Source organism: Barbatula barbatula, assembly GCF_947034865.1.
Source record: "Barbatula barbatula genome assembly, chromosome: 21".
Classification (NCBI taxonomy): domain Eukaryota; kingdom Metazoa; phylum Chordata; class Actinopteri; order Cypriniformes; family Nemacheilidae; genus Barbatula; species Barbatula barbatula.
Window position 1 is genome coordinate 11947514 of NC_136784.1, and position 27819 is coordinate 11975332.

The 27819-nt window shown below is 39.7% G+C and overlaps 1 protein-coding gene across 1 annotated transcript; it reads right to left on the reverse strand.

Annotated features, from left to right (window-relative positions):
• On the reverse strand, positions 1-22596 carry triqk (triple QxxK/R motif containing). Its single transcript, XM_079484234.1, has 4 exons — positions 22533-22596; positions 19053-19123; positions 8251-8336; positions 1-1701 (listed from the first exon to the last, which is right to left on the reverse strand). Exons 2-4 carry the CDS (start codon positions 19111-19113, stop codon positions 1594-1596), a joined length of 255 nt encoding a protein of 84 aa, XP_079340360.1. The 5' UTR covers positions 19114-19123; positions 22533-22596; the 3' UTR covers positions 1-1593.
• Between the last annotated feature and the right edge of the window lie 5223 nt (positions 22597-27819).

The window sequence follows — 27819 nt, forward strand, 5'->3', positions numbered from 1 at the left end:
GGGAAATCTAAATTTATGTGGCAAATCTGCATTTAGTTGTATGAAGTACACAGCACAAAACAAGAAAAGTCATGAAAATTGTGTCATCATTTGCTCACCCTCTTGTGATGTCAAACCTGTATGACTTTCTTTCCTCTGTAAAAGACGAAAGAATATGTTTTGAAGAAAGTTGGTAAACGAACAGCGATGTCTCCGTTCAAAATGTCTTCTTTTGAGCAAATGATGACAGGATTTGCAAACTATCCCTTTAAGTGCACACTAGAAACTATCAAGCTTAAATTTTGCATGGTGCGCTCGACATTACCATGTTAAACACCACAAGGAACAAAAACAGATATAATTTACAAGTTCAACACGGTTTTACAATTCATTTGAAAATTAACACAATAATCCTTTTATCAGCGGTAACACATTTTGACAACGTTTATTATTTTATCTCAAGTATGAAAGAAAGAACAGAAGAGAAACAAGCATAACAGTCAACGAGGAACATGAGACTCTTTGTTTTGGTTGAATCAGTCTCGCTATGAAAGGACTTGGAAAGCATTTGAGTTGAAATCAAAGACAGACTACAAAAATGCTTTGTTCAATAGGCTATCTATCCCGAATTAATGATAACAGTGAGATGTCCCAGGAAAATAAGGGATGTGCAGCGAAGCAGTCGTCCTGAGTTAGAAACAAATACCTCATGCAGAGACAGATAAAAACAACTCTCACAATCTGGAATGAAATAAATCGTCACTGCGTGTTTGTTCGAGATCCAACGCGCTATACTAATGTAAATGACCTTTTGGATGTCATCATCTTTATTTTCCCGCTCTCAGTTTTCTTCGGCAGAAGCACAGCAGTGTGGAGAGAGACGCTGTCAAAGAACGAGGCAAGGGCTATGCTTTCTTCTCGTAATACTTTAAAAGACACTCACTAGCTAACAGTAATATTATCTCACAGGGATTGATAATACGTTCTGTTACTTTCTGTCCCAGTCAGAAATGAGAAAAAAAAGTCAATGTCTTTGTGGTAATGTTCTGTCATTCATACTCGCTGTTTTGTCTTTCAATAACCAAAGTTTGTGATCATTGATGTTTTGTCTTTCAATAACCAAAGTTTGTGATCATTGATGTGCTAAAGAGCTTTGCGATGACAGATTGGGTAATAACACACACAGAGTTTTCCCGAGATGTTCACATTTAGGTGTTACGTACCTCAATGTCAGTCTAATTTTAGAGGGGTGAAAACGCTGAAATATTTCATACAGCACGGGGAAAACACTGTTATAAATATTGAACAACCGGTTTGATCAACATGAATCCATCTGTCCTACAGTGTGAAAAGAAAATGTTTAAAGAGATTCAAAGTGTAAAAATAAATAGTTCTTCAGAGCTGCAGGGCATGCTGAGCTTTATTAAGAATCTAGAAAGTTTTCAAGGATAATTGCATAAAACAATGCAATATCTTATTTTCAAAAGTGCGATGGACTTAAAGATTCATCTTCTTGTCTTCCGCAGGTACAGAGAGGGGCAAGAGGATATATGAAAGGCATAACGCCATGAATACAGCCAGAATCCTTCCTGAATCCTCTGAGGAAAAAATCCTTCAGTCCATGTCTGAGTCAAGGTTTAGCTCGGTGCTCAGGTTGAGGTAGAAGAATGCATAGATACCTAGCAGGAAGATCAGAACAGCCACAATGATCAATAAGATGTCCTGAAATGAAAGAAAAAAGACTGGTTAGATTTGATGACATTTCTGAATAAGAGGAATTAAAGGAGCAATGTGGAACTTTTAGAGACATCTAGCAGTGAGGTTGCGAATTGCATATCCTCCCCTCGCCCACCCCTTAAAAGCACTACGGTGGCTAACACAGAGCTAAGATGTTGCTTCGTCTCCGCCACTTTGCCAAAGGAGATAACATATCGACGAAACATGCTCTGTAGAGCCATTTAGGGCTACTGTAGAAAGAACTTCAGTAGCTCATTCAAAGGTATCGAAACATAAAGCTTCATTACGTAAGGTCTTTATACACATCTGAAGACAAACTTATGTACATCATGTTGCATTTCTGTCAGTAGATCCTCCAAAAAACTACACAATGGACCCTTTAGGTAAGAACTAAAATGAACGACCGACATCAAATTCTGTCTAAGATTACCATATATACACGTTCGAACCATTAAATTCTCCTTCTTACTTTAAACAAGACTAATTCGCATTCCAACATGGATGTGTAACGCTCACCAGGAATATTCAGCATTTTGTATCTGTATATTTTGGGGTCTCTATATTTCCGCTTGCAGAGTTTGGCAGACTCAGAGAAAGATAATCTCCCAGAAATGTCTTTGTTCTAATTAAGAGTTGTTTGGAGCTTAATGGTCGAGCTGAATTGATGATGGCTGAAGGATTGGCGTTCAAGCATGAATTAGACTTAAAACAGCCATTTATTACCTTTTGCGCTAAATTACAAATCCTCATCAACCTCGGTTTCATTAACAGCACTCTTGTATTTAACAAAGCAATTGTTCCTCGTCTAGATAATGCGTTATCAAACTTTCTAATCAAAACTTACACACTTTCAAGACTTTTTGCATTTAGAAGTTGTCTTTTTTAAAACATGAATTACAATTAGGATCAAAGTGCTATACCGTATAGACGATTTCCTTGGACGCACGATCCTGGTAGGTCTGTGTTTGGTTATAATATAACAGTTTATTTTTATTTACTTTATATGAATATTAATTATATTAAATATTTGAATGTTTATTAATTGTACTAAATTTAATTAAAACGTAACGTTTGTTTATTTTGCTGAAACTGTTTATAGATTTAAAATTTTACAGCTTTGAAAAGATTATCTCTCAATTTTATTGCAACAACAACCTGACTGTACTGTACACAATCCACTTATTACATAACCAATGGGACACAAAGCATTGATTTGAGTTAAAAAATATAGATATTATGTGATACATTTACACAGAACCGGTAAAGCAGCTCGGATGAGTGGTTTGATAACACTTAATCCCTGAATGCGTGATGGTTATTGAGGAATATCAGTTCTCTGGATGCCTTGACTGACCAATCAGAGTCTAATCCTGAAAGCCCTGCAATATTTTTTCATATTTGCTAAGCAACTCATGTAAAAGGGAATGATTCAGGCAGGATCTGGGATAAAGCAGAGCTTACATCTTTTAAACAAAACTTTAATTCCTTAATACGGCGAACAAACGTGATGAATATAAATTATTTTGCTCAAGGTCTTTATTGACGCAGTTGTTGTTTGATCGCTAATCCAAAGCATCATGTATTCTCGTCTGGTAGTCTTAAAGTGTTTTCTTCAAAGCGAGAAGACGGATAACCACGCAGAAATACATTGAAAGAGAAAATAATACTCTATAATACACCCCCCGACCCTTGTGTTCACACATACACGACTAACACAGCACGCAAATCCACCCAGACTGAGATAAGACACCCAAACAGGAGACTAATAATAATTCTACCAGATAAATTGTAAAGGGCTATTAAAAGCTGCTACAACGTCCACGACTATCTGTGTACAAGCCATGGCGGCAATCATCAGTGTGTATGTCCACATTAGCGTCGCTGCCCGCTGCATTTATCTTGTTCCAGCCAGACACCATACAGCTTAAGTCGCTCTTAATTGGGAAACTTTTACATTTCATGCACTTTGGTTTCATATATTAACACAGGCTCGCTTTCTTTATTCAACCGCTTTGTGCGAACGCCATGTGTCATTACATCCCAGGGACGTTTGTAATGTTTCATGTATTTTGGCAAGCGCTTGCGAATTTTCAGGTACGAGCCGAACATCCTGTTTGCTGTCCTGCTTGTTGCCCTTTTGAAAAACTGAAACCAGATGGAATGTTTTGCCAGTAAAATATAAATATCTTCTTCTAATTTGATGAAAAATCGTGGCTGTCAGGAATTATAGGGATGATTCACACCAAAATTGTATTCTTTCATCGTTTTCCAAAACTGTATGACTTCTATGTTACTTCTGCACAACACAAAGGGCAATGTTTTAAAGAACATTGGTAACCAAATAAAAATCTTCTTTTGAACGTGTCATATACAGGTTTTGAATCAAATATATTTTTAAAAAATAAATGAGGACAGTGCTCTTTTGGGTGAACTGTCCCTTTAACGTTTTCAGGGCAAAGGATATTTTATATAAACTCTTATATTATATTTTATAGTATAAATACTATATAGTAAATGTAATAGTTATATATCTATTTGAAGCAATCCGCTAGTTTATCTTCTCTCCTACTGGTTGTCGCTGCATCACTCTACTGCTCATTTGCATAAAATCTACCTTTTCTCAACATTATTGCATCACCTGACTAACCCCTAAAAAGACAAAACTTATACTTCAAACAAAACACATTCATTTGCCAGAACGTCTTCTTAAAGGCACGAAAACAATTGTGTTTCCTATGTGAAAAACAGCCATAAAAAACGTCCTGAGGCTGTGGGCAAATGAATTTGTCAGATGAGAGCGTGTGAGAGAAGATAATGGACCTTGTTGTCTTGAGGAAGCTAATAATTCAACGGCCTACGCTTCATTCTCCCACATTCTGGGGGAAAATGTTGGAATATTCCCAATAGCTTCATGCGGCTCTCAGCAGCAGCTGCGACATGCCGGGAAAGAGTTCCCATTCATCTGGCAACCGGCCACTGTCTCTTACACACACATCACAAGCATCCCTGTATGAATTCTCACGGTCTTTTGGTTTCACAGAATTCATTGGTATTTTAGTTCAGAACATTGGCCCCTCGCAGACACGGTCAGGTGCGCCAACGTCACCGTCCAACACAAACAGCTGAAGAGGGATTTTCCTTTCGTGTTAAGTGGCCGTGTAGTTATCTCGGTGAGATCCAGGTGTCCTGGAGCACCTCACCCTTCCGTGGTGGTATCTTTGTGGGAGAGGAAGGGTGAGTGCGAGGCATTGAAATGAGAGTTTCACTCGTATACAGTCTGTCAACAGTTGTAAAACACAAAGGTGTGAATGGGACTTCTACTGTAAACACAGTTAACATAAAGAGATGACTTTGATTTGGAGACACTTGATGCGAGATATATTTAGTTTGGCAAAAATACAGCAGCAGATTTTTTTTTAAACTAAAAATATTTCTCCCAAATTGCAAATAAAAATATTGTTTCTATTTGCATTTATTTGCAGAAAAAGGTCAAAATAACAGAAAAGATGCTCTGTATTTTTTCAGACCTGAAATACTGCAAAGATATATTCATATTCACTTACAAGCAATACAACAGTAATATCTATTTAGGAAAAGGTAAAACCTTGATTTTATCACAGTTTTCATGTGTCTTGTCGAGTTTTTAGTGTTTCATATTGCCGTTGGATGAATTTACTTCACTCCTGAGGTTTGATTCTGTTGAAATTCAACAGACACAGGACTGGAATTGTCACAAAACATCTATAAAAGTAATAATTAATTCTAATTTAAGTCAAATACAGTTAAAATGCCCTGTTTCAGACTGTACTTTAGTATAGCGATGGTATCAGATGGCAATACCATAGTACTTTAGTTTATATATAGCAAGCTGTTTATATATTGGAAATCAATAGAGAATAATGCTTTTTCTGGAAGAAACTATTTAATATAGTTTAGATTGACTGACTTGATAGTAATTTAATATCAGATTCATATTCACAGATCATTTTAAATTTAGAGTGAGAATCCATGTGAGGCGATCTTTATATGATCTTTTCCTTACTTTTGGATGCATAATCTCACAGAATCTCACATTTTAAGTTATTTCCTCAAACCAGCGTGTCTAAAAAACACAGTAATACCATGGTACTCATTTGAAACTGTAGCTAAAACTCAACGTGCATCATTTATAATTATGCAATGGAATGCACTGGAGAGTGAAACGGTTCAAGTTGGCAGCGGTGGCTTTCAATATTCAGCTCAAGGGGTAGCAAGTTGGCACCGTTTTTCCAGGGCAGCCGTGCACGCAGCTGAGGCCTCCAGTATCTCTGCTTCGTGCCAGGTTATGCCATCCGCTCAGCCGTGCACCAGGGAGCCGAGCGGAACCCACAGCAGGTGGCCAGCCGGCCGCAGCCTCCCTGCAAACCAACTGGCTGCCACGTGGAAGTCTGCAGACTGCGCAGGCTGCCAACCTGCCAAGGTCTGCCGCACGGGCCCTGGGACAGCCCAAATCTCAGCTTCGACCTGCTCTCTGGAGCATGTGCACATACAGATCCCGCAGAGTGGACCACAGTGCGGCTCATAACAATGTAAAAAGAGAGGGTTGTTTGTTTAAGTGGGTTGAGTGAAGGGTCATACCTGCCAAAGCATACCAGCCGAGAGAAAATGAACTGTGAAAAAACAAGTGTTCTGAGCAGATTCCTCGGACCCAAAAGGAAGCCGGAGAGACAAACCGCAGAGAAACTCAAGTGTGCAGCACTGAGACCATGACTCACAATACAAACCAGAACAACTTGAGCCGAGTCGATGACTGAATCTTCATCTGTACGCAATGAACTCAATTGTTGACAGAAAGAACGGACATAGCTTACAGCAATAAACAAATATGTGAGCTCATGAGCTCAAACATACCTGTGAAAAGACAACTGGCACTGAATGTCCCAAGACATGCAGTCATTTGAAGAATAAAATAAAAACATTTCCTCAAACGTAAGCCTCCGTAATTGGACAAAAGATTAATGAGACTTAAAATTGTAATGATGGCTTGGCTTTCTAACAATAACAATTTAGCTGTTAAGACCAGCTAATCTTCATCTTTCACATTGGCTTCCTTCATACCAAACTAAACCCAACACAAACAAGTATAAAGTTTTAAGAAACTTGTATTCAGCTCTGCGCGCCTGTGCCAGTGTTTCTGCACCGTCTATTTCACAGTGAAAATATCGCAGTACATGAATTATTCATTTGTTTTGGATGGTAGTTGTCAGGTCCGTGACCTCACGTCTTAGCACTGCTGCTGGTGTATTGAGTTCAGCACCCAATATGGAGTTTTAGACTTTGAGAGAAGTGATAAAACATCATAAAAAAATCTCCAAAAGACAACATGTGCGCTCACTGCCACGTCCTGAATCTTTAGCAATTTTACCACAATTTATATAAAGGGAACTTAAGGCTAATGAATGATGGTTAATGAAACCGAGGAATGATATTGTTGGGATACATCTGATAAACGATAAAGCATACTGCCAACAAGTCTCTGGCACTGGTGCAATTCCTTGATATTGTTTCGCTCTCACTGATATCCTCATTCAGAATGTCCAGGTTGCCTTGAAACTGATACTGACTCATACAAGAACGAATAATGTTTTTCGTAAATAGATGAGAAGGCAGTAATGGCATCACTCAGTGAACAGACTCATCTCATCTTTGAAAAATTTGTAATAAGAAGGGTCTCGTTTCTTTTGTTTGCGAAGCATGAAGTAAACGCAGGCCATCTACATCTTTGTGACTGAATCCCTGTAGCGCAAAAAGATTAGAATTAACATCACATTAAAGTGGACTGGTTTAATGTAAAGAGGTGTCAAGAAGAAATCCCTGCGAAACGTGATGCGGCACAATAATCGCCCTACTTCGATTATTTTGTTTTCACAATCGTTGGAAGCCAAAACTGAAATTGTGACGGTATCTTGGTTCTGTGACAGCAAACGTAGTGATTAAAAAGGTGGAGTGAGCCGTTGGATGCAATTCGCAACCTCAACACTAGTAGTCGCTAAAATCTGCACATTGTTGACCCAAGTAAAAAGTCTCTATGATATTCTGGTCCCTATAAATGGCTCAAATCCCTCATTGAACTCAAGTCAGACCATTTAAGAAGTAATAGCACAACACGCACAAACCATCACAAATTTTGTGGGACAAGTTACGTGCCCAGGTTTAATATTTAGCACTTACATACACTAAGCATAAGCACATGCGAACAACACTATAATAAATGGAAATCACACAAAGAAAATAAATGTTTATCAGTTGATCAAATTCTTTATTTTTATTCTGGAGTGACAGCTATGAAAAACAGAGAGAAAGCAGCAGAGATGGAGAGCCGTTCCTCTGAGAGTCAACCAGCACTTCTCTGCCTCATCAATATGGAGACTGCTTGAGTTGCTCTCAGGTTGGAGAGGTGTGATGAATAATGTGCGTGTGTGGTTTGGCAGATGGGGGAGAGAGGGATCAGTTGGGATTGGGGGAAATAATGAGAATGAAAGACAGCCATCTAACCTTGATTCCCGGGGCACTTCTCTTCGCCTCCGCCTTCAGCCGAGTGGCTCGCAGCGCTGGCTTGGTTTTCTTGTAATCCTGTTTTCCTGAGAGAGAAAGAGGCACGAGGGTCATTTCTGCCATGTGACACTTTGAGTTACATTTGCATTTAGATTTTATTTTATACCTGACTAATGTTTTAATATAATGAAATGCATTTGCGATTGTCTTCGTCAATGTTTTATTAGGGATCATTAAACTAATGGATTTTGTTTAAACATTCTTAGTTGGCCTAAATGTATTTGCCTGTTTTAACCTTTGTTAACAGGACTTAATGTGAGGCTGTTAATATTCTGTAGTACTTTAAACGACACAAATTAGAAATTAATCTATGCAATGCTGTCAGTCTGAGTATATTTTAAATGTGCAAAATCACAGAGGCTTTAATATTTACAGTCCTCCCAATCATATAACATTGTGTACTACCTACCATACAACCATAAACACTATGTAAATTGTGTGCAAATACGAAGATATTTGCAGAAATATAAATAAAGTATATAACAGAGCACACTGCACAGGAACTGTATCCCACAATGCAATGCACACGACATGACATTTCATTTAGAAATTGAGAAAATGGACCGTTTAACCAAAAAGATTGTGTCTTTATTTGTTCAACCTCATGTTTTTTCTGTGTAACACAAAATAATATATTTTTAGAAATGTTGCTGTGGTTTCATACAATAGAAATGTCCATACGATGGAAATCAATGGAGGCTGATGTTGTTTGCTTACCAACATTCTATAAAATATCTTCTTTTGTGTTCTGCACAAGAAAGTCAGTCATATAGGTTTGGACCGATATGAAGGTCTGTACATTTTTACCTCCCAGATGCTGTAATTTGTTAGCAGTCCCTTAAAGCCTTAATGCCATATTCATTATAAAACAATATACTTTTATGTATACTAGACAGTATACTGTACACTGCAGAAAACAAAGCACGCAGCAAGCAAAACATAAGTGTTTCCCAAACACAGCCATTAGCCACTGTTAACACAAATACAAAACTGTGACCGCCCCAGTGCACCTGAGCGGCAGTTATCAGCGCTCTATTCTCACTGCACAAAGCCCACCAGGTAAAGCAGCCACCTGGATTTGTGCAAGGTGTAACTAATCACAACCAAATAGACAAAGGAAGAAACGTGAGAAAGTAAAAAGGCAACAGCTTGGTGGGCAATAGCGGGGGATGCGCTCAGTGGCTACAGCAGATCCGGGTCAGACTCAAGGTCTCTGTGAGGGCTGTTGACACACAGGGACCGTTTCAAGTGCAACTCTTGCCTCATTAAGACTTATTTACATGGAGTGGGGGAAAGATAGAGTGTCCTTATCCATCTTTACATGCAGGGCTGGAGACTCTCAAATGCCTGAGCTAGACACTGACCCTTCCCTGGGGACACACAGGTCTCTCTGGCCTTATGGTGCACCTTCTGTGGGAGTGAATTGGGTCTGCAAGAGACCATTATCAGAAGAAAATGTCCAGCGATTCTGTTCCTGTACAGAATATCAGTTAATGTTTGACTGCTACACAGGTAACACTGTGATTTATTAAGCTTTAATGCACATATTCACTTAAAGGAGAAACGTGGAGAAAACAGTTCACTCGCATTTTTGCTTCTTTGCCGAAGGAGATAACGTATTTATTTACAAAAGACACTCGGTAGAGCAGTTTGTCGGTTTAGGGTTACTGTAGAAAAACATGGTTAATTCCATGTAAGCGGACCCGATGTGTATAGAAATAGCTCGTACTAAGATAATAAAAACATAACGCTTCATTATGTACGGTCTTTATACACCATACAGACTTAGTTATATATACTGTATTGCATTTCTGTCAGTAGATCCTTTTAGATAACACACAGGGATAAAAAAATCCTGAAAAATCCTGTTAAATAACAGTTTTTGTGATGTAAAATTAAAGGTTTTTCTTGAGAATTTGCAGAATTGAGAATTTATAAAGTTTTCAGAAATATGTGAAAATTCAGTAAAATGTACAGTGTTTTACAGTGTCTGCAAGAGGATCAGCAAATATTTATAATATACATTTGCTATGAATGTTTACTTTATATCCTGCAAGCTTTTCATTTTTTTTTGCATTATTTGTATATTTATGTGTAAAACACATAATCTCTGATGCTGTAGTTTGTACTTTGCTTGAATATATTACTTTTTGCTATTCATTTTTCTAACTGTGAAATATTTATTAACTATAGAAGTTGCGTGACATAACATTTGAGTCATTTCCAGTCTTGTAAGTTGTCCTTGACCGTGGGAACTCTTTTAAAAACTGATGGGTGAACAGAAAACTACATTTATTTTTACGCCTGCACCTGCAGAGATTTTACGCGGTGTGAAAAGCAAAACCCATTTTGTTCCAAGCCAACTGGGACAGATTAGGTGCGTGTCTTATTTTTCTTGAAACTTCCTGTTGTGGTGTAAATACTCACAACAAACAGACTCAGCCATCTGTTCCAAATGAATAGTTAATTGTAGTCATGTCAGAGTTGGAAATAAATTGTTTATATAGTGAGACTTTGCGGCCCTGCCAGCACGCCGCATCACGCGCCATCGAGCTCGATGAGGCGTTTCTCTCTGCATGAGGGCACGACGACTCACCGGCCTTCTTGGCTTCGCTGTCTCACCCCGGCTGGGTTCAAATTGGCAGGCGATACAGAGCGGTGCTTTGAACGCACCTTCGATCATTAATCACCATTCAACTGAATCGTCGCAGTGTGCAACCCCCCGACTTATTTGCCAAAAGTGGAGCCGAGACTCTCCAATACAATGTGTCGCTGTCTTCTGTGGACTTGAGCGGTATGACCCCTCCACGCACGCTGTCAGATGTTGACAGGAAAGTGACAGGATTCAACCCATGGGGTAAGGGGCGCCTTTCAAAGCGGGCACAGCTGATTTCACCTGAAAAGCCATAAACTCCTCATGCGCAAAACAGATTCTTCTAACATCTACTTCAGCCTGGATCCTTTCTGACGTCATGTAGCTATTTCACAAATTGCGTTTCATTGCCAGAAAAAACTAGGTTTTTCGAGAGGGCAAAAAGCTTCTTGCGATTATTTGGATCTTCAATAATAAAAGTAGACCAAAACTAAAAAACAAAAATTAAAAAAGCAAGGGCCTTTTCACATGTCCAATGTTTTGGCAGAAATAATTTTGAAATGAAACAACGCCGATTTCACACAGTCTGAGATTATGCATCTATCATATTTCAATTCGTAGGTTATGCCAATTTGTTAAGTGTGCCGGTGCCAAACAATTAATTCAGGTGTCTTCATCAGTGAAAGACAACATTTTGGCATCAAATCAATGTGAATAAATATGGCACGAAAAAGCCAATTAATACAAAAACTATAAAAAGCTGTAAAAAAGGTCTGATAAACCAACTGCGAAAATAAATAAACTGAATACTTTATATAGTGAATAGCCTGCAGATTTTTTTAGAGTGACAACAGCAAACAAACAGAAACACAAAATAAAGGAATTGATTTACATTTCTTCATTAAGGCCGAAAAATGTTCAGTATGTCTGCGCTTGCGCATGACGCTATTTTCGTCTTCAGATGGGCCCGCGATCGTCCGCACACCCGTTTTGTGCAGTCCATTTTTATAAACATATTAAAAAGTGCATCAACTTTGACAACACAGTATTTGGATAAGTCGCGATCAATCACATCCAGAATAAAAGTTTGTGTTACATAATATGTCTGTGTACTGTGGATATTAATTTTGTATTACACATACAAAACATACACATACACGTCTACATATTTAGAAATATTTTGATGCATTTATTTATATTTACCAAGAATTGAAATTAAATATAATCATTTATTAATATTAATATTTTATATATTTTTAAATAAAGGTATGTATATAAAAAGTTAAAGCGTTTATAAAATAAAATTAATATGCACAGTACACAGACATATGCTAGTAAACTCAAACTTTTATACATCAGAAAGGACAGCGACTGTGACACAGCATCCTAACCATTTCATGCCATTTAGTTCCATGAGATTTTGGTGAACGTCCCGGTTACGACTGTAACCTCCGTTCCCTGATGGAGGGAACGAGATGTTGTGAGAGACTGACTGGGGTTTGATCTTGAGAACCTATCAACTCCGAGATAATTAAAAAACACGCCAATGGGCTTGGCGAATGGCACGCGCACGGCAGTCTCCGCCCTGTACATACGGGTATAAAAGGAAGATGGCTGCGGTCATTCACTTACCCTTTGTACTGAGGAACCTGAGAGCTCCTACAGGGGCTCGGCGAAGCACTGTGGCATGAAGACACAACGTTCCCCTTCAGTCGGTCTCTCGACGTTGTGAGAAACTGACTGGGGATATATCTACACGCCACAGCACTACGTCGTAACATGACCTTCAGCGGCGCGACCCTGACCAGACTAGCGAGTCACAAGAGTGCTACCGCGAGACGTAATCTTCCAGTAACAGAGTAGTGGTCATACGAAGAAGCCTGAACTAACGGTCGTCATGGACAGTGGCGTACAAAAAAACTGGGAAAACACTGCTCTCCTCCTGGAGAGTGTGTTGCGGAGGCCACATCCTACCAGAGGGGAGGTTACATGTGGAGACACTAACATGGTCTCACCGATGGGGAAAACGACATGCGAAAAAGGTGTCAGCCCGAGTAGGGGGACAAATCCAGGTGGGATAGCCACCGGCGGGGAGGTCACAGATTCACCAACAGGGAAATCGGGAGTGAGGAACTCAACATACGGGACGACCCAGAGGGAGTCACTACGTATGGGGCATAAGTCCTAGTATAGGGGTCCACCTGAGTAGGGATGACTCTACCAGTACTGGACTTGGTTCTATCAGACTGCTCCGCCGAGTCTGTTACCAGAATGCCAATGCTTAGTGATGGATGTAATGCCTATACTTCGCCCTGAGCGGGGGGAAAGTAGGGAGGCTAAAATAGCGCGCTAGACTCCCCTGAGGAGGGGAGAAGGCGCTTTCGCAGGCGTACGCCCAAACCAGGAGCCTGTCCTAAACGCTTGCAGCATTCAGAACACGGACTGCAACCGGTTCCACTCGGAGGTTGTAAAACCTCGCATAGGTACTGGGCGTAGCCCAACCCACAGCACTACAAATGTCTGCCAGAGAGGCGCCACGTGCCAGAGGCCCTCACTGGAGTGGAGTGGGCTCTCACTGCCAGTGGGCATGGGCGATCTTGGGATTGGTATGCCACCGAGATGGCCTCGACAATCCAGTGCGCCAACCTCTGTTTGGAGACAGCCCTCCCCAGGTGCTGTCCACCATAACAAACAAGAGCTGCTCGGAGCCCCTAAGGCTCCTTGTGTGGTCCAGGTAGATACTTAATGCTCGTACCGGACACAACAAGTTCGGAGGTTGGGTCTTCCTCCCCAGAGGGGAGCGCCTGCAGGTCCACCACCTGGTCCCGGAAGGGAGTGGTGGGAACATTGGGCACGTAGCCGGGACGGGGTCTCAAGATAACGTGAGAAACGCCAGGCCCGAATTCTAGGCATCCTTGGGACACGGAGAATGCCTGTAGGTTCCCCACCCTCTTGATAGAGGCGAGCGCCATCAAGAGTGCAGTCTTCATCGTTAGACGAGAAAGATTTGCAACTCTTATGGGCTCAACGGGGCCGTACCAAGGCCCTGTAGGACCATATTAAGGTCCCAGGAGGGTACGGAGCGCGGTCAAGGTGAATACACCCCTCTCGCGCCCCTGAGGAACCTGGTGACCAGATCGCGCTGACAGAGATATTTACCTGTAGGTAGCACTGACCCGATCAGGCAACTCTGCGGGTTCTCCTCCCGGGGAGAACACCAGGACAAAATGGCACCACTTGTAAGCGTATAACCGCCTAGTGGTGGGGCTCTAGCCTGTAAGACAGTCCCCCGGACCGCTAACGGCAAGCCCTCGTCCTATCCAGGGGCCAGGCATGGAGGTTCCAGAGGCCTGGGTTGGGGTGCCAAACCGTGCCCTTCCCCTGCGACAGAAGGTCCTTCGTCAGGGGAATTGGCCAAGGGGGAGCTGACGCCAGATCTACCATATCCGAGAGCCAGGTCTGGGTGGGCCAATAGGGTGCCACTACCAGAACCTGATGCCCCTCTTCCCTGACCTTGCACAGGACCTGTGCAAGGAGGCTCACTGGGGGGAAGGCGTACTTCTGTTTGTCCTGCGGCCAGCTGTGCACTAAGGCATCCATGCCGAGGGGACCCTCGGTCAGGGAGTACCAGAGCAGGCAATGGGTGGAGTCGAGATCAGTACCCTGACGGGAGCTAGGGCAGCCTCCACGAGTTTGGTAAAAACGCGTGGAGACAGGGCCAGACCGAAGAGCAGGACCCTGTACTGATACGCCCTTCCCTCGAACGTGAACCATAGGAACGGCCGGTGTCGAGGGAGAATAGAGACGTGAAAGTACGTGTCCTTCAGGTCGATTGCCACGAACCAATCCTGGTAACGAACTGAACCCAGGATGCGCCTCTGCGTCAACATCCTGAACTGCAGCTTGTGCAGGTGCCTGTTCAGGAGGCGCAGATCCAAAATGGGGCGCAGGCCCCCCCCTTTTTTGGGCACGATGAAGTACGGGCTGTAAAACCCGGTGGACATCTCGGTCGTAGGGACGGTTCGATCGCACCCTTCGCCAGAAGGGCGGCGACCTCTTCCCGAAGCACGGGGCACTCTCTCCTCGCACCGAGGTGTATATAGTGCCCCAAAACTCGGGTGGGCGTATGGCGAACTGGATCGCATAACCGAGACGGACCGTCCTCCCAATCCAGCGTGACGGGCCGGTGCGCTGCCAAGCGCCCAAACACTGCGCCAGCAAAACAAGAGGGATGATCTGCTTCACCGTAGCCGGGGAGGCCAGTTCGGTGGCTGACAGTTCTGTCACCTCGCACAAAATTCGCTCTTTTAGGTCTGCAGCTCCTCTGCCGAAATCGGATGCACTGCGTCGTAGATCCAGCAGGAAAAGGTCTCTCGAAGACGATAGAAGTCGAACATCATGTGTTAGACAGGTTCCGAAGAACAAAGGATAATTGAATGACCGCAGCCATCTTCCTTTTATGCCCGTATGAACGGGGCGGAGACTGGCATGCGCGTGCCATTCGCCAAGCCCAATGGCGTGTTTTTTTATTATCTCGGAGTTGATAGGTTCTTGTAATAAAGTTCCATAGAAGGGAAGGAAGGAGGCGGGAACCGGGGAACATTTGAACAATAAAACTTTAATTAAATAAACAATAAACACGGAAGTAACTGACCGACAGCCACCTCACGGTTGACTACCGGCCATAAAACATACACAAACTAAACATATGTCCGGGCCCGGTCCTCTCTCGTCAACAGTCCTGCCGATCGTCCTTTTAAGCTCCCAATCTCCTCCGTGATAAGATGCGGTACCGGTGCGCACACAGCTGCTTGCACTTATCACTCACGCCACCGGCCCCGCGTCACGGCTCTCGTCCCGCCTTCCTCACCACAGTTCTCAAGATCAAACCCCAGTCAGTCTCTCACAACGTCGAGAGACCGACTGAAGGTGAACAGGCCTTTGTGTGAATCTAGTCAAAAACAACTTATTAAACAGACAAGCACTTTACCACAGCTTTTGTTTGTTCACATGAGGAGGGGCACACAGTCAGTGGTAAGTGTTGAACAACAGCTAAAAACAGAGTGATGTGTGATGCAAAGGTAAGAGCCCTCCCAGCGGGGGGTCAACGGATCCCCATATGTTTCGAACGGCCTGTGTCAGTCCACTGTTTTTAAAAGGATCTGTAATAACACCAGACGATGATGCCAGACTTGCTCTCCACACGTGACAGCCATTCAGAACAAACATCACACCAGAGACCTTGAACCAGAGATATCAAAACCATACACAAATCCACCGAGTGGACAAAATGACCGTGACAAACAGAAAGAGTTAATAGGCAGGGATGTGTGTGAGTGTTTGCTCATGCGAATAATTGCCGGACAAAAGAAGAGAGGATGGTGTGATGATCTTGACTTGAGGGGGGATGACCACACAGACCTGAGGAACCCTTCTGCTTCTTGACAGCTCTCTGCAGTCCATTTTAGAGCTTAATAACAGTATTTAAACTGTGTCTACTGCCGCCCTACACGGTATTTGACATCACAAAAGCTTTCCTCTATGAAAAAAACCCTGCAAGACATTTCAAGATAAAAATTACCTCCCCATTATGATGTGAAATTACGATGTGTATTCTCCCTTTGTGCTCCGTTATGCTATTTTCATGCGCAATGTTAAACAGCGATTCTTGGAAATAGACTGGACTTCTTTTCAAAAAAAAGTGGAGGAAATGTTGTGTGGAAAGGAATCAATTGTCTGCTGTTATGTCTTTGAATTTATGAGACGCGAAAGAATGGAAACTAAATGGAATATGTCTGAGATCTGCAGGCTCCTGCGGGAGTTCGGCTTGTTATGTTGCCACAGTCATGCAGCACAGGGACAATAAAGCAGGGTGACGGAGCAACGCGAGCTTAATAATGCTACTAAAGAGTGTCATATGAACTCACATAAAATCATGCGAGGCATGTATGAGACAGGTTCTTTCTGCGGAGAGACGATATCTGCCCTGTAGCAAATAGAATCAGGGATGAATTTATGCCGGTGGAAAGACAAAAGTCATTTTAGTGCCATGACAAAACCAAGTCACTATGCCCTTGGCAAGGGGGTGAAAGAATCCAATAAAGACAATGAAACTGATGAAGCCACAAAATGTAAGATAAGCCCTTGGGACAAAAGGGCTCTTGCTTTCTGGCTCTCCAGAACACTGAGTAACAGCAAAAAAGCACCATAGCACACCTTAACATTTTATAATCTGGTAATGGCCTCCAAACAGAAAAGGTTAAGCTAGTGGTCATTTGATCTAACATAATAATATTTAAAATGTTGTAGATTTTTGTAACTAATAAGAATATGCAAAATTATCACCTTAAAGCATTTGATGCAATCTATTTTTTTCCATAACGACAATTTCTATGACTATTAATTACAATATATACGGGACTATTAAGGTGTTATGTTGCTTTGAATATATAAGTATTTGCTGTAGTCAATAGCAACACTTTCCTATTCAACTGGCACCATGTGGCTTTTCAGTAATGCATTTCATTAAAGAAGATTTCAGCATTCTTAAAAAGTTAGATACATTTCTCTCATATGAGGTTTTGTTTACACATGCTCTATATTATTGAAAGAAAGCAAGCTTCGTGATTTCAGAGAAAGGTAGACAATAATGCTAATATGTCATCTACAATTGTTTAGGGCATATTTAAAATGTGAAATAGTGAAATTAAAAATGACAATGGTAAGTTTTTCATGAAATATTGCAGTGTTTATTATAAACAGTTTATCAATGTGGATCATTCTCTTGTAAAAAATAATGATCTTTAAAAGTCATTGTCTTTAGTTAAAATATGAAAATGCACTTCCTTCATTTAATGACGATCCATCTTAAATGACGTATGTTAGACGGCTTGGGCGGAGCATCCGTTAACTCCGCCCCTTCAACTGTCAGTCTGCTGCCAGTTCCATTTAAAAATGTAACGGCTGTTTTTATACATCCATCAAATCTCAATGAAAGACGAAAGCCACGCCCACAATTTCAGTCGGAATTGTGTGAAAATACGGAAGTAAAAACGATTCCAGTTCAAGGGGACTTTAACAATATTGGTTACAATATTGTGACCGATAGCCTACAGTTTTGTGCAATAACAATTTTGTGAAAACCAATTATCACTGTAATAAACTGTATTATCGAATACCGGCACAAGTTTTCATTGTCTTATAGTTTGTAAAAACTAAATAATTTTTTCCTGAAGCGGCAATGCAGAACTTTAAAAAAAATTTGAAATAAAAAGGCAGTTTTTACCAGTACATTGATACAACTACGAATACATTTTCAGATATACTGTATTGCGTGTGGGACATACATGTTACTATCAACTCGATGGATAATGGCAGGTCCAGTCCAATGTAGTGATCACCGATAAACAATATGTATACCTCAAACTATCAGATACGGATTGCAGCTTTAATGGGAGCCTATTGTGCCCCCATACATATACTTAACGCTCAGCATGAAAAACCCTGATTCTGTATACTAACTGAATTTGCAATAAGATACATTTCGTTGCACTGTACTTGTATGTGTGTAATGACAATAAATTGAATCAAATCAAATAAATGTCACTTATACATCCATGCAGGTGTGTACAGCACTGTTGTTCCTCACAGCCCATAGTCTTAGTTATGAAACAAACCCCTTGTTTCTCTCGCAAGCACAGCTGGACTGCTAACAGGTAGTACACATGATTGATAGGCTGTAAAGTGCAATCATTAAAAAGTACGTTTGAGGAAGCCAAAAGTAATAACTGAGGTGTTGAATTCAGGAGGCTTTAGCCCTTGAACTTTATTTCCTCTTACACCTGATTAATAAATAAGAAAGAGAGAGAACATGAACCATGTCACCAGGGTGCACACCTTGTCAAAGACTTTTAACTCAGAATATTTGTATCCAACCAAACAAGACCCTTCACTTGTATTCGGGTTTGTAAATGTTTTAAGTCTGTTCACGCGTAAAAGTCACAAGCTATTTAATCAGAACGCTTTTAGTGAATGAGGAAAAAGCTACATTTCAAACTCTCTTCAATAAACCACTGGATGAATATTTGATTAAGGTTACTAGCATCCAAATTTATAATGAAAGCCTATGGGAAATCCTGTAGAGTCTTACCGATCTGTTTACGGTACTGATCCACCGGCAAATTGACAGAACTCGCATCCTTTTTTCCCATCCTTGTGCAGCTGAGGAAAACACAGAATGAAACACAACACGTATGAGGTGAAAAGAGGCAGTTCTTCAGTAACGTGTACAAACACTAAACAAAAGCAAATTTACCCTTTATTTGCGTTAAAATTGAATATTAACCGGTGACCTAGAAAGACACTGCTCTTAATATACCAACAATGTCACTTTGACACATGGGTCGCAGTGGTTTTCTAAAGGTTGTCTAAAAGTAAACAAAACACATCCTCAAATTCATTCATCTTTTTTAAATCTGCTGTACACTATTATAGTAGTATTACAAAATATTCTAAATTACTACCATGACCCAAACCAACTGGTAAAACTTCACATGTCGTCGCTGTCCATCTGGAAACTCGTAATTCGCAGTTTTTCAGAAAATGAAAAAAACACTGTACTTTTTAAATGATTACATGCTGTGTTGTCAAAGTTGACACTTTAATACTTCTCATTGGTTAGATATTTGTAAAGCCCAGTCACAAACACAACGGGTGACTAATAATAATGATGGCAAAAAAATTAAATAACGAAATATGGAGATACAAGGTTTTAGAAGGACACCAGCAATGTGCAAAGTCATTGCACCTACATTGAAAAAAGACATCGATTTTTTTTAAATCTAAATTGATATGCGACACATTACTAAAGGTAGTTCAAGACTTCCATGAATTCATGCAAACATAAATTAAAAGTCTTTGGATGCCCGTAATCTACCCCATACTTTTGTGATTTTCTTTTTTATTATTCCTAAAACTAAGCAGATATCAGACACATGCCTTCAGACCAAAAGGTTTTTAAGATCATAAAACTTTCACACTGTCCATTTACATTAAAGAAGCAAATACACTCCATCTCATTTTACATTACATTAACATTTAGTCATTTGGCAGACGCTTTTATCCAAAGCGACTACCAAAGAGTTCGGGGAGCAATAAGCGATAAGTCATAAGAGCAATAGTGCATTAGGGGCTAATACAAAGTTACTAGTTTCAACAAAAGCCAGATCACTACCTGTTGAGAGAAGAGGATAAGTGTACACATTTTTTCTGTTGTCTGTCAAGTATTTACAGAAGACGTTTGTTTTAAGTCGTTTTTTTGAAGGTTGTGAGAGATGTGGTTGACCGGACCGAGTTAGGAAGAATACCGCTCTGACTTTGCTGATACAGACCTCAGATTGATTTCCATAGCAACTGAGATGAAAAACACTGGAGGACAGAAAAAAGCGTCTCTCATGATGAGCAACAATGGTTGGTTTGAATGGGGAAATTATTTTAAGACTGGTAATGTTCAGTTCATGAAACCATTATCCATACATATAACACCGTAAGTTTCTTTTCAATCTCTGGTGTTCAGCGAGTCTCATCAGTTCACGCTCTTCACAACACTACTTTGCAATGCAATCAATAGTGTTTCTTCTGTTGACAGCAAGGAAAAGGATGCATGAGCCAAATGGCACTTCTGTGTTTCTGATGATGCTTAAACTCCTCTGACCTATTCTCTTTCCCACAGAAATCAAGCAGGAGACCTCCGATCTGATTCGTTTTGGTTCATAAGCAGCAGCTCTCCGGAGGAAAGGTGTGCAGCCCTGTGCCAAGATCCCAGAATGATTGGCATTGACAAACAGAATTACGAGGCTGTTTTCATCCTCCCTCGAGGCATGACCGGGCGAGGAAACACCTTCATTATGGCTGTGTTCTTATGTAAAATGAGTTCAAGGGTCGCCTCGGCATCCCACTTCTGATGTCTTTAATCTTAACTTTGGGTTTATGTAATTACAATGGCTCCAACAACAAAGCACGAGAAAAGGAATTAATTACTTTCCCAAAGATACCGGAGGAAGAAAACCATTACTGTGTTTACACAACAGTTTAGCTCAAGCCCGGGGGCATGACCTACAATGACCAAACACTTCCTTTGTAATGAGTGTGACCGCTGGAGGAAGCTGACACGGGCTGCTAAGTGGTAACCCTGTCCATGATTTAAAAACTTCGGTTTTCTTTTTGCTCCTTTACCCTTAGGATTTGTTGTCTGTGTGCGAGTCATGGAGCAGGAAGTAATATGTTCACAGAGTGTGCCATTCGAATCTCTTGTGGATCAATATTGGTGGAGCATCACAAGGGTCACAGGTTCAAATTCCATGGAACACACACAGCGATCTAATGTGTACCTCAAAATCCACCGTAAGTTGGCAATGGTGTCTGGCCACTTAATGAATGTCAATGTAACACATGAGCATTCAAAACACCCAGCCTCACAAAACAGATATTTATAATAATTCAGCCACAGAGACAAGACTAAAAAAGAAATGGTGCTATATAGTATATATATTAAGAATATCATATAAAAGTGGTTATTTGCTCGTAATCATAGGGGGACCACTTTTAGTGCTATATAAAACCCTATTTTGGTGCTTCAGTGGTTCTTCTGCGGTTCTTTGGGTGCTAAATAGAACCATACATAGGCTTAACAGGTTCTTTATACGGAAAGGGTGCTCTGAAGAAACCACTGAAGCACCAAGATATGGTGCCATATAGCACAAAAAGTGGTTCCCGTTTGTTTTAGTGTATAAATGCTATGTTTGCTGAATATTTTGTCAAATTAATAAAACATAAAGCTCACACATTCTCACACTTGTAAACTCTTCAAGGATAACAGTCGCCCAATTACATACAGCAAAGAAGGTTGACTGAACTGGGGTCAATCCACAAATAGAGGGAGGTAGCTGGGGGCCATGTGTACCGGTGCTTTGAAGACTCAAATTGAGACCAGAATCCTTTTTCAGAAGCTGAACTACAAAGGTTTCGGTCTGAAAGCGATTTAAGATTAAAATAAGCACCCCGGGCACTTTTTCCCCCAAAATGAATTAAATAAAGACAGCACGGAGTGCTCAAGAGAAAAAGTGCACGAGGCTAAATTACAACCATTCTATCAATAATGGGAATATGGAGAATCTTATAAGTAAAAGTGTATTGATTCACATTTAGGCTTCACTAGCACAAAGGCCAAGCTTTAAGCATGTTACACACTCTTTAACAACAGATAACAGAGTATTAGGGCAAAGACTCAAATCTAGCAACAAAGTAAGAAATGTGATCGCTTCTGTGTATCTGAATGCCACGTAACTGCACCAAACTGCGCCCAATCTGCCAGCCAACGCACACATTCAGCCTCCAACGTTATCCAATCAGAGAGCGGCGAGATTCGACAATCGACCAATTGCTGACCCCGCAGGAGGCGGGCGCTACATAAAAAACGAATGTTTACTTTCTTTAGAGACTGTAAACACGCGACAGAACTTTAGAGATAATGCTCCCTAGTTTTCATGGGATGTATGAGAAAAATAAATACGTGGAAACGATCTTAGGTAAAAAACGAGAGTGGTATACTCGAGAGCGTAAACAGACTTACCACTTGAAAGAGGGGAAGAATCCTTTCCGTAGTTCCTGGTTCAGGCTGACGGATTTCAAAGGGATATGTGAGCAGCCAATCAGTAGTTGATACATCACTGTCGACGTCACTGAGAGGGCGGGCTCACAAATTAAAGCTTTAAACCGACATTCAAATACAGTGCTGTAGAAATATATTAATTAATATTAAATAATAATGAATAGTTAAATAATAATGAAAGAGTATAAGAAGAACATACACGCATATTTAAATAGCAAAAGAATTGAACTAAAATAAGAAAAGACACATCATTTGGTGTTGACGAATAAACCACACACGTGTCCTATGGTGTGACACAGCAAAACTTTAGAAAAAAGTAATATAATATCATATTCATATTCATAATATTTAGTAGTACACTATTATAATGTTTTTTCAACAATTTGTGTTGTAACACCATAGAACACATACCCACGTGTACAATTGTACATTCACTGTTTTAAAAGTATTTACGTGCACGGAGGGGAATCTGTTTAAATGTGACTCTGTTCAACTTATGAACTATTAGGTCACTTTGTGTATCACTTCATACTCATTTATTCTGCCAAAGATTTGATTTCTTGAGAAACTATATAAGACTGCTTCTTTACAAGATCTTAAAAATGTGACGTGTCAAATATTAATAATCAAGATGAATCAAAACATACATTCAGTGTCAGCGGTGAACACTGCCCAAATGCATACACGCTGTCATAGTATTTTCATTTATGTCTGTGTTAACATTCACATTAAGCTTACAGAGTTGACATTACAATAATTGACATTAAAAATGTGTAGTACGTGTGTTTTCTGCATGTAACACATTAAATGCATCTCGGGGAGAAGGCTAATTTACCTTAACAATCCAAGGTGTTTGTGCACCGAGATCTTTACACAATGCTTTGAAATTCACTACGTGAAATTTTGCAATGAAAGAAAAAGAGTGCGTGAAACTGAAAACGGGAGACAGCAAGAGACCAACTTGTTTTCTTCTCTCCTCTTTCCTTCTTTTTGTTTTATTTAAGGCTAATTTCCATTTCTTTTGTTTGTGTTGAATTTTGTCTGCATAATTACATCCAGTCTTATTGCTGCCTGGGGCAGTGTGGATTATGGAGCGGGTTGCCACTGCTTGTAACTTATTGAAGTTTAAAATGATTTTCTGCTCTCCTATGGGCAGCTGATTTCAGAGCAGCACAGCGGTAACTAATAGATCTAATCTGCTTATAATGAGCCTGTATAACACATTATTTACTCAGCGGAGAACACTGATACAGAGCAATTTAACACTACTTTCCTAAAGTGACACAAGTGACATTTGCGGATGAAACTTTAATGACCTGTGTGTACTCTGGAACTGTCCCTGGTGCAATGCATCAAGGTCTGTTTCTACTGTCCATCTCTGACAAGTAGCTACAGTATATGAAATTAAACATGTAGCAGAAAATGATTCTAACAACAAAAGGTTCAGTTCAGTTATTTAGTAATAATTGGAGAACCTGTTCTATATTGTGAATACAGTCACAGGTAAAATACGTTATTAGGCAAGACTTAAAATGAATTCAGCTGTGACTTTACCAAACAGCATGAATTTTATACTCATTGCTTTTTATAAGTGCTTAAAATATCAGAATGCAATTGCTCATTAAAATGTTTAAATGTAAAGTATAATCATTAACATCCCACTTCAGTGCCTTGAAACCTCCAGCGTTATGTGATGTGTTGATGTCATTTTTACTGAAACATTAAGATAGGACAACAAGTTTCTGGCCCTTTTTTTCAAATAGTAAGAAAGATAAATAAAATAATAGAAAGAATGTAATTTTTATGTAATGGGGACTTTAAGTTAGAAGGTATTATGCTTTCATTATAAACCGTAAAAGAACATTGCTATTAACTGAAAGTAACACACTATGTGTTACAAATGTTTCTCACCAATCAGAATATTAACTATTTGTGTTTTATTCCTTAACATGTAGCTTTACATATAGCACAAGGTCTCCATACAAAAGTCTTTTTACAATTATTTTAATAAACCTTTGTTGAGGGAGAGACTGCGGAACGCTTGCTTACCGTGTGTTTTGCATAATTAATTTTCTCATTTGCATGCCAAATCTTTTGTGATTCATTCAGAGAGGTTAAGCTTTATCACAATACATTATTTGGATTAAAATGAAGAGGATTTCTGTGTATCTTCGGAAGTTTGTTCTTTATAAACCGTCCAGTTTTCCTTGGCAAGTTGACGGTGTTTAAAAAAAAGATCCCATAAGACTTTAATTATTCAATGAAAAGCAGCTCTTGTCAGAGAATCCACACTTGAGTGACAAATGAAATCAACACATGATTCTGCAGTATTTCATCCCCACTCTTGTTTTAGATGCACCACTCTGGACCCAGAAACATTACAAATAGCAGGACCTTATGTTTGATAAAATATTACTTAGCGAAGATTCAGTATAGTATACATTTTTTATACGCACAACAGACAGGAAAATGCTAGCAAAATCACAGCTGGAGGGGCACTCGTCCTTTTGGCTGATTTTAGGCTATGTAAGGGAAACACTAGGCTATTGCTTGAACAAGTACAAGGAAACGTGCACATTTTAACACATTTTATCTACACTGGGTGCAGAGGAGTATTTGAATTTGCATGTATTACCAATCCTAATTTTAATTTAAAGTGATTTTCCCCCCACCATCCATTAGTCATGGTAAATCGATAAAAACCCACTGGGAGAATGCTTTGCTAATGACAGACACACAGTTTCGCTAGGGCACTCATCATTTCTCTTCTCTTCCCTCTCTCTCTTTCTCTTGGCAATGGTTCTCAATTGCAATATTTTTTTAAAAGAGTGCAGGCAAAGGAGACGTCCCCGGTGTTTGGGTTTAATGTCTTGGACACCCCAACTGTATATTTATATAATATTATACATACCTTGGGACAGTAAAGTTTTGTCAAACATAACATTTCTAAATTCAACAGCGCTACCTAGTAAAAAAGTAATACGTTTAAAATACATTTATTTTATACAAAGTATTTATTTATTGACAAAACGCTAATATAAAATTATAATCAGGCTTAATTTATAGTAATTGTACACAATGGACATTTCCTAATATTAAGCCTTAAATGTGTATTAATGTCACTTTTGATAAGGATTGTATGATTTTTTAATAATATCAATACAAGATATGTAATGATCTGCACAATCAAAGTGCATTAGGCACAACATTTGACTTTAAATATACTAATTTACCAAATGTACAATTGCAGGTTCTATTTTATTAAGTAAATAAATACAGGTAAATACATTTGCAATATACTAAGCATACATCTTTTTTTAAATACATTTTATTAAATTTATTTTTCACCAAACTTGGCTAAAAAGGCTAACGGTAATTTAAGTATTAACAGTAATAATTCTATATAATTAATATAATAATGTATATGCATGTATGTATTTTATAAAAAATAAATGTAGTTTAAGCAAGACAAGTGAATAGGGGGATTTGTGTTGAAACCAAGAAAATACACTAGCCAAAAAGAAAATCCACTGAAACTCATGAACTGTCTTTCCAAGGTAATCTCTGAAACAAAATAAACAAAACCAAAAAATCATATGACATTTAAAGAACTACCATAAAATACTTGCCTCACACACTCACACACACATCCACACACACACACACGCATATTTTATCTTATTCCCTGCCTGAAGTCTATGGTGGATTTCTTTGCTTTATCGCTGTAACACAGACGCTGCTTCTTGGCAACAGTGTGCGAGCACTGATAGCCACTAAATGAATTTGGGCTCATGAGATGCACAGACTCATAAATGCCTCATGCACTGATAACTGCATATCTTACCTTGAAGTTTGTGCTGTTCTCTGCACTAAGCCTCGCTACTGTGGAGCGGTACTCACGGTTTTCTGTTAAACTTCATCCAAAACATTTAGTTAGTTTTTGTAGCGAAATCATATCAGTGTATCTGTGTTAACAATTAAAAGGTCTCTGTAAAAATAAAGCTTACATAATATAATACTCATTCCTGTTGCGCAGAAGGCCCATGGGGTTGGCATATCGTCTGCATCTTGAGATTTGGGAATTAGTCAATGACTTAACCTTGACGTCTCTGAGAAAGATCAAGATCTCCTGATGGATGAAATGTGAGACTGTGTGAGAGTATTTTTGAAAGGATAAGTTCAGAGAACATTCTGTGACCTGGGAAAGTGAGTTATTGAATTAGCTCTGTTAAGGGAACATGTGTTTCTGTGTCCAATACGCTTTAGCAAACACTTAATCACTAGTATCTCACAAGCCACTGTGAAAGTGCCTTGCGTTGGCCTCACACCAGGTGCCCCGAATTATCGTAATTCTGCTAGCTGAGACTTGCTGACTTCTAAAGACATTTCTTATTAATACAGTTTGACACTTTAACCTCAATTGGGTGACAGTTAGTTCAGTATATCTGTATTTATGGTCAGAAGAGAAACTTTTCCACAGTCTCGGATGGCAGTGATGGGCGTGTGTCCATGCAGCTGTGGAGTTCAGCTCCTCTGGGAGAGAGCGTTGTGTTTACACAGGTGCAGCTGCAGGCCCCCCTCATCAACACATTGAACAGATCAGTCTTACTGTTTATACTGGCAAGTCCGGCTCCAAAGCAAAGGCATTTCAGGCTGTGATTTAACACAGCACATAGCTGTACATGCCCATAAGAAATAAAAATTACAGATGCAATGAGATTTCTGTGATATAAAAAAAATGCAAACGTGATCTCAGTAATGTCTCAATTATTTCTCCTAGACAGCATGGAAACAACATGGAAACTTTTACTCCTGCCTCTTAGAAATGTATCTTGAGAAAAATACACAGAAATCTCATAAATGTCTGACTGAAGTTTAAGATGTCAATAATGTCACAAACTGCGCTCAAAGAGTGCAATAATCTGTAATATTATTAAAGATTTCAAACCCAAACATGTCACATCAAATTGACCCAAATCTAAATGATTTAATGATCATCTATTTTACAGCTTCATGATGTTAACAGCTTCATCTTGTTTTTACAGCGTGAAGCATTTTTTATGTAAAAAGTGCAAACAAAGTTGCTTTACAAGTCATTTCAACTTGTTAATTCAAATTGGCTTTAAATTACTACAATTTATGCAAAGACGTTGACAAAATTTAACATAGTTAGTGAAAATGAAAAATCTGTCTTCTTTCCAAACCTGTATAAAATACTTTGTTCTGCTCAACACAAAGAAAGATATGA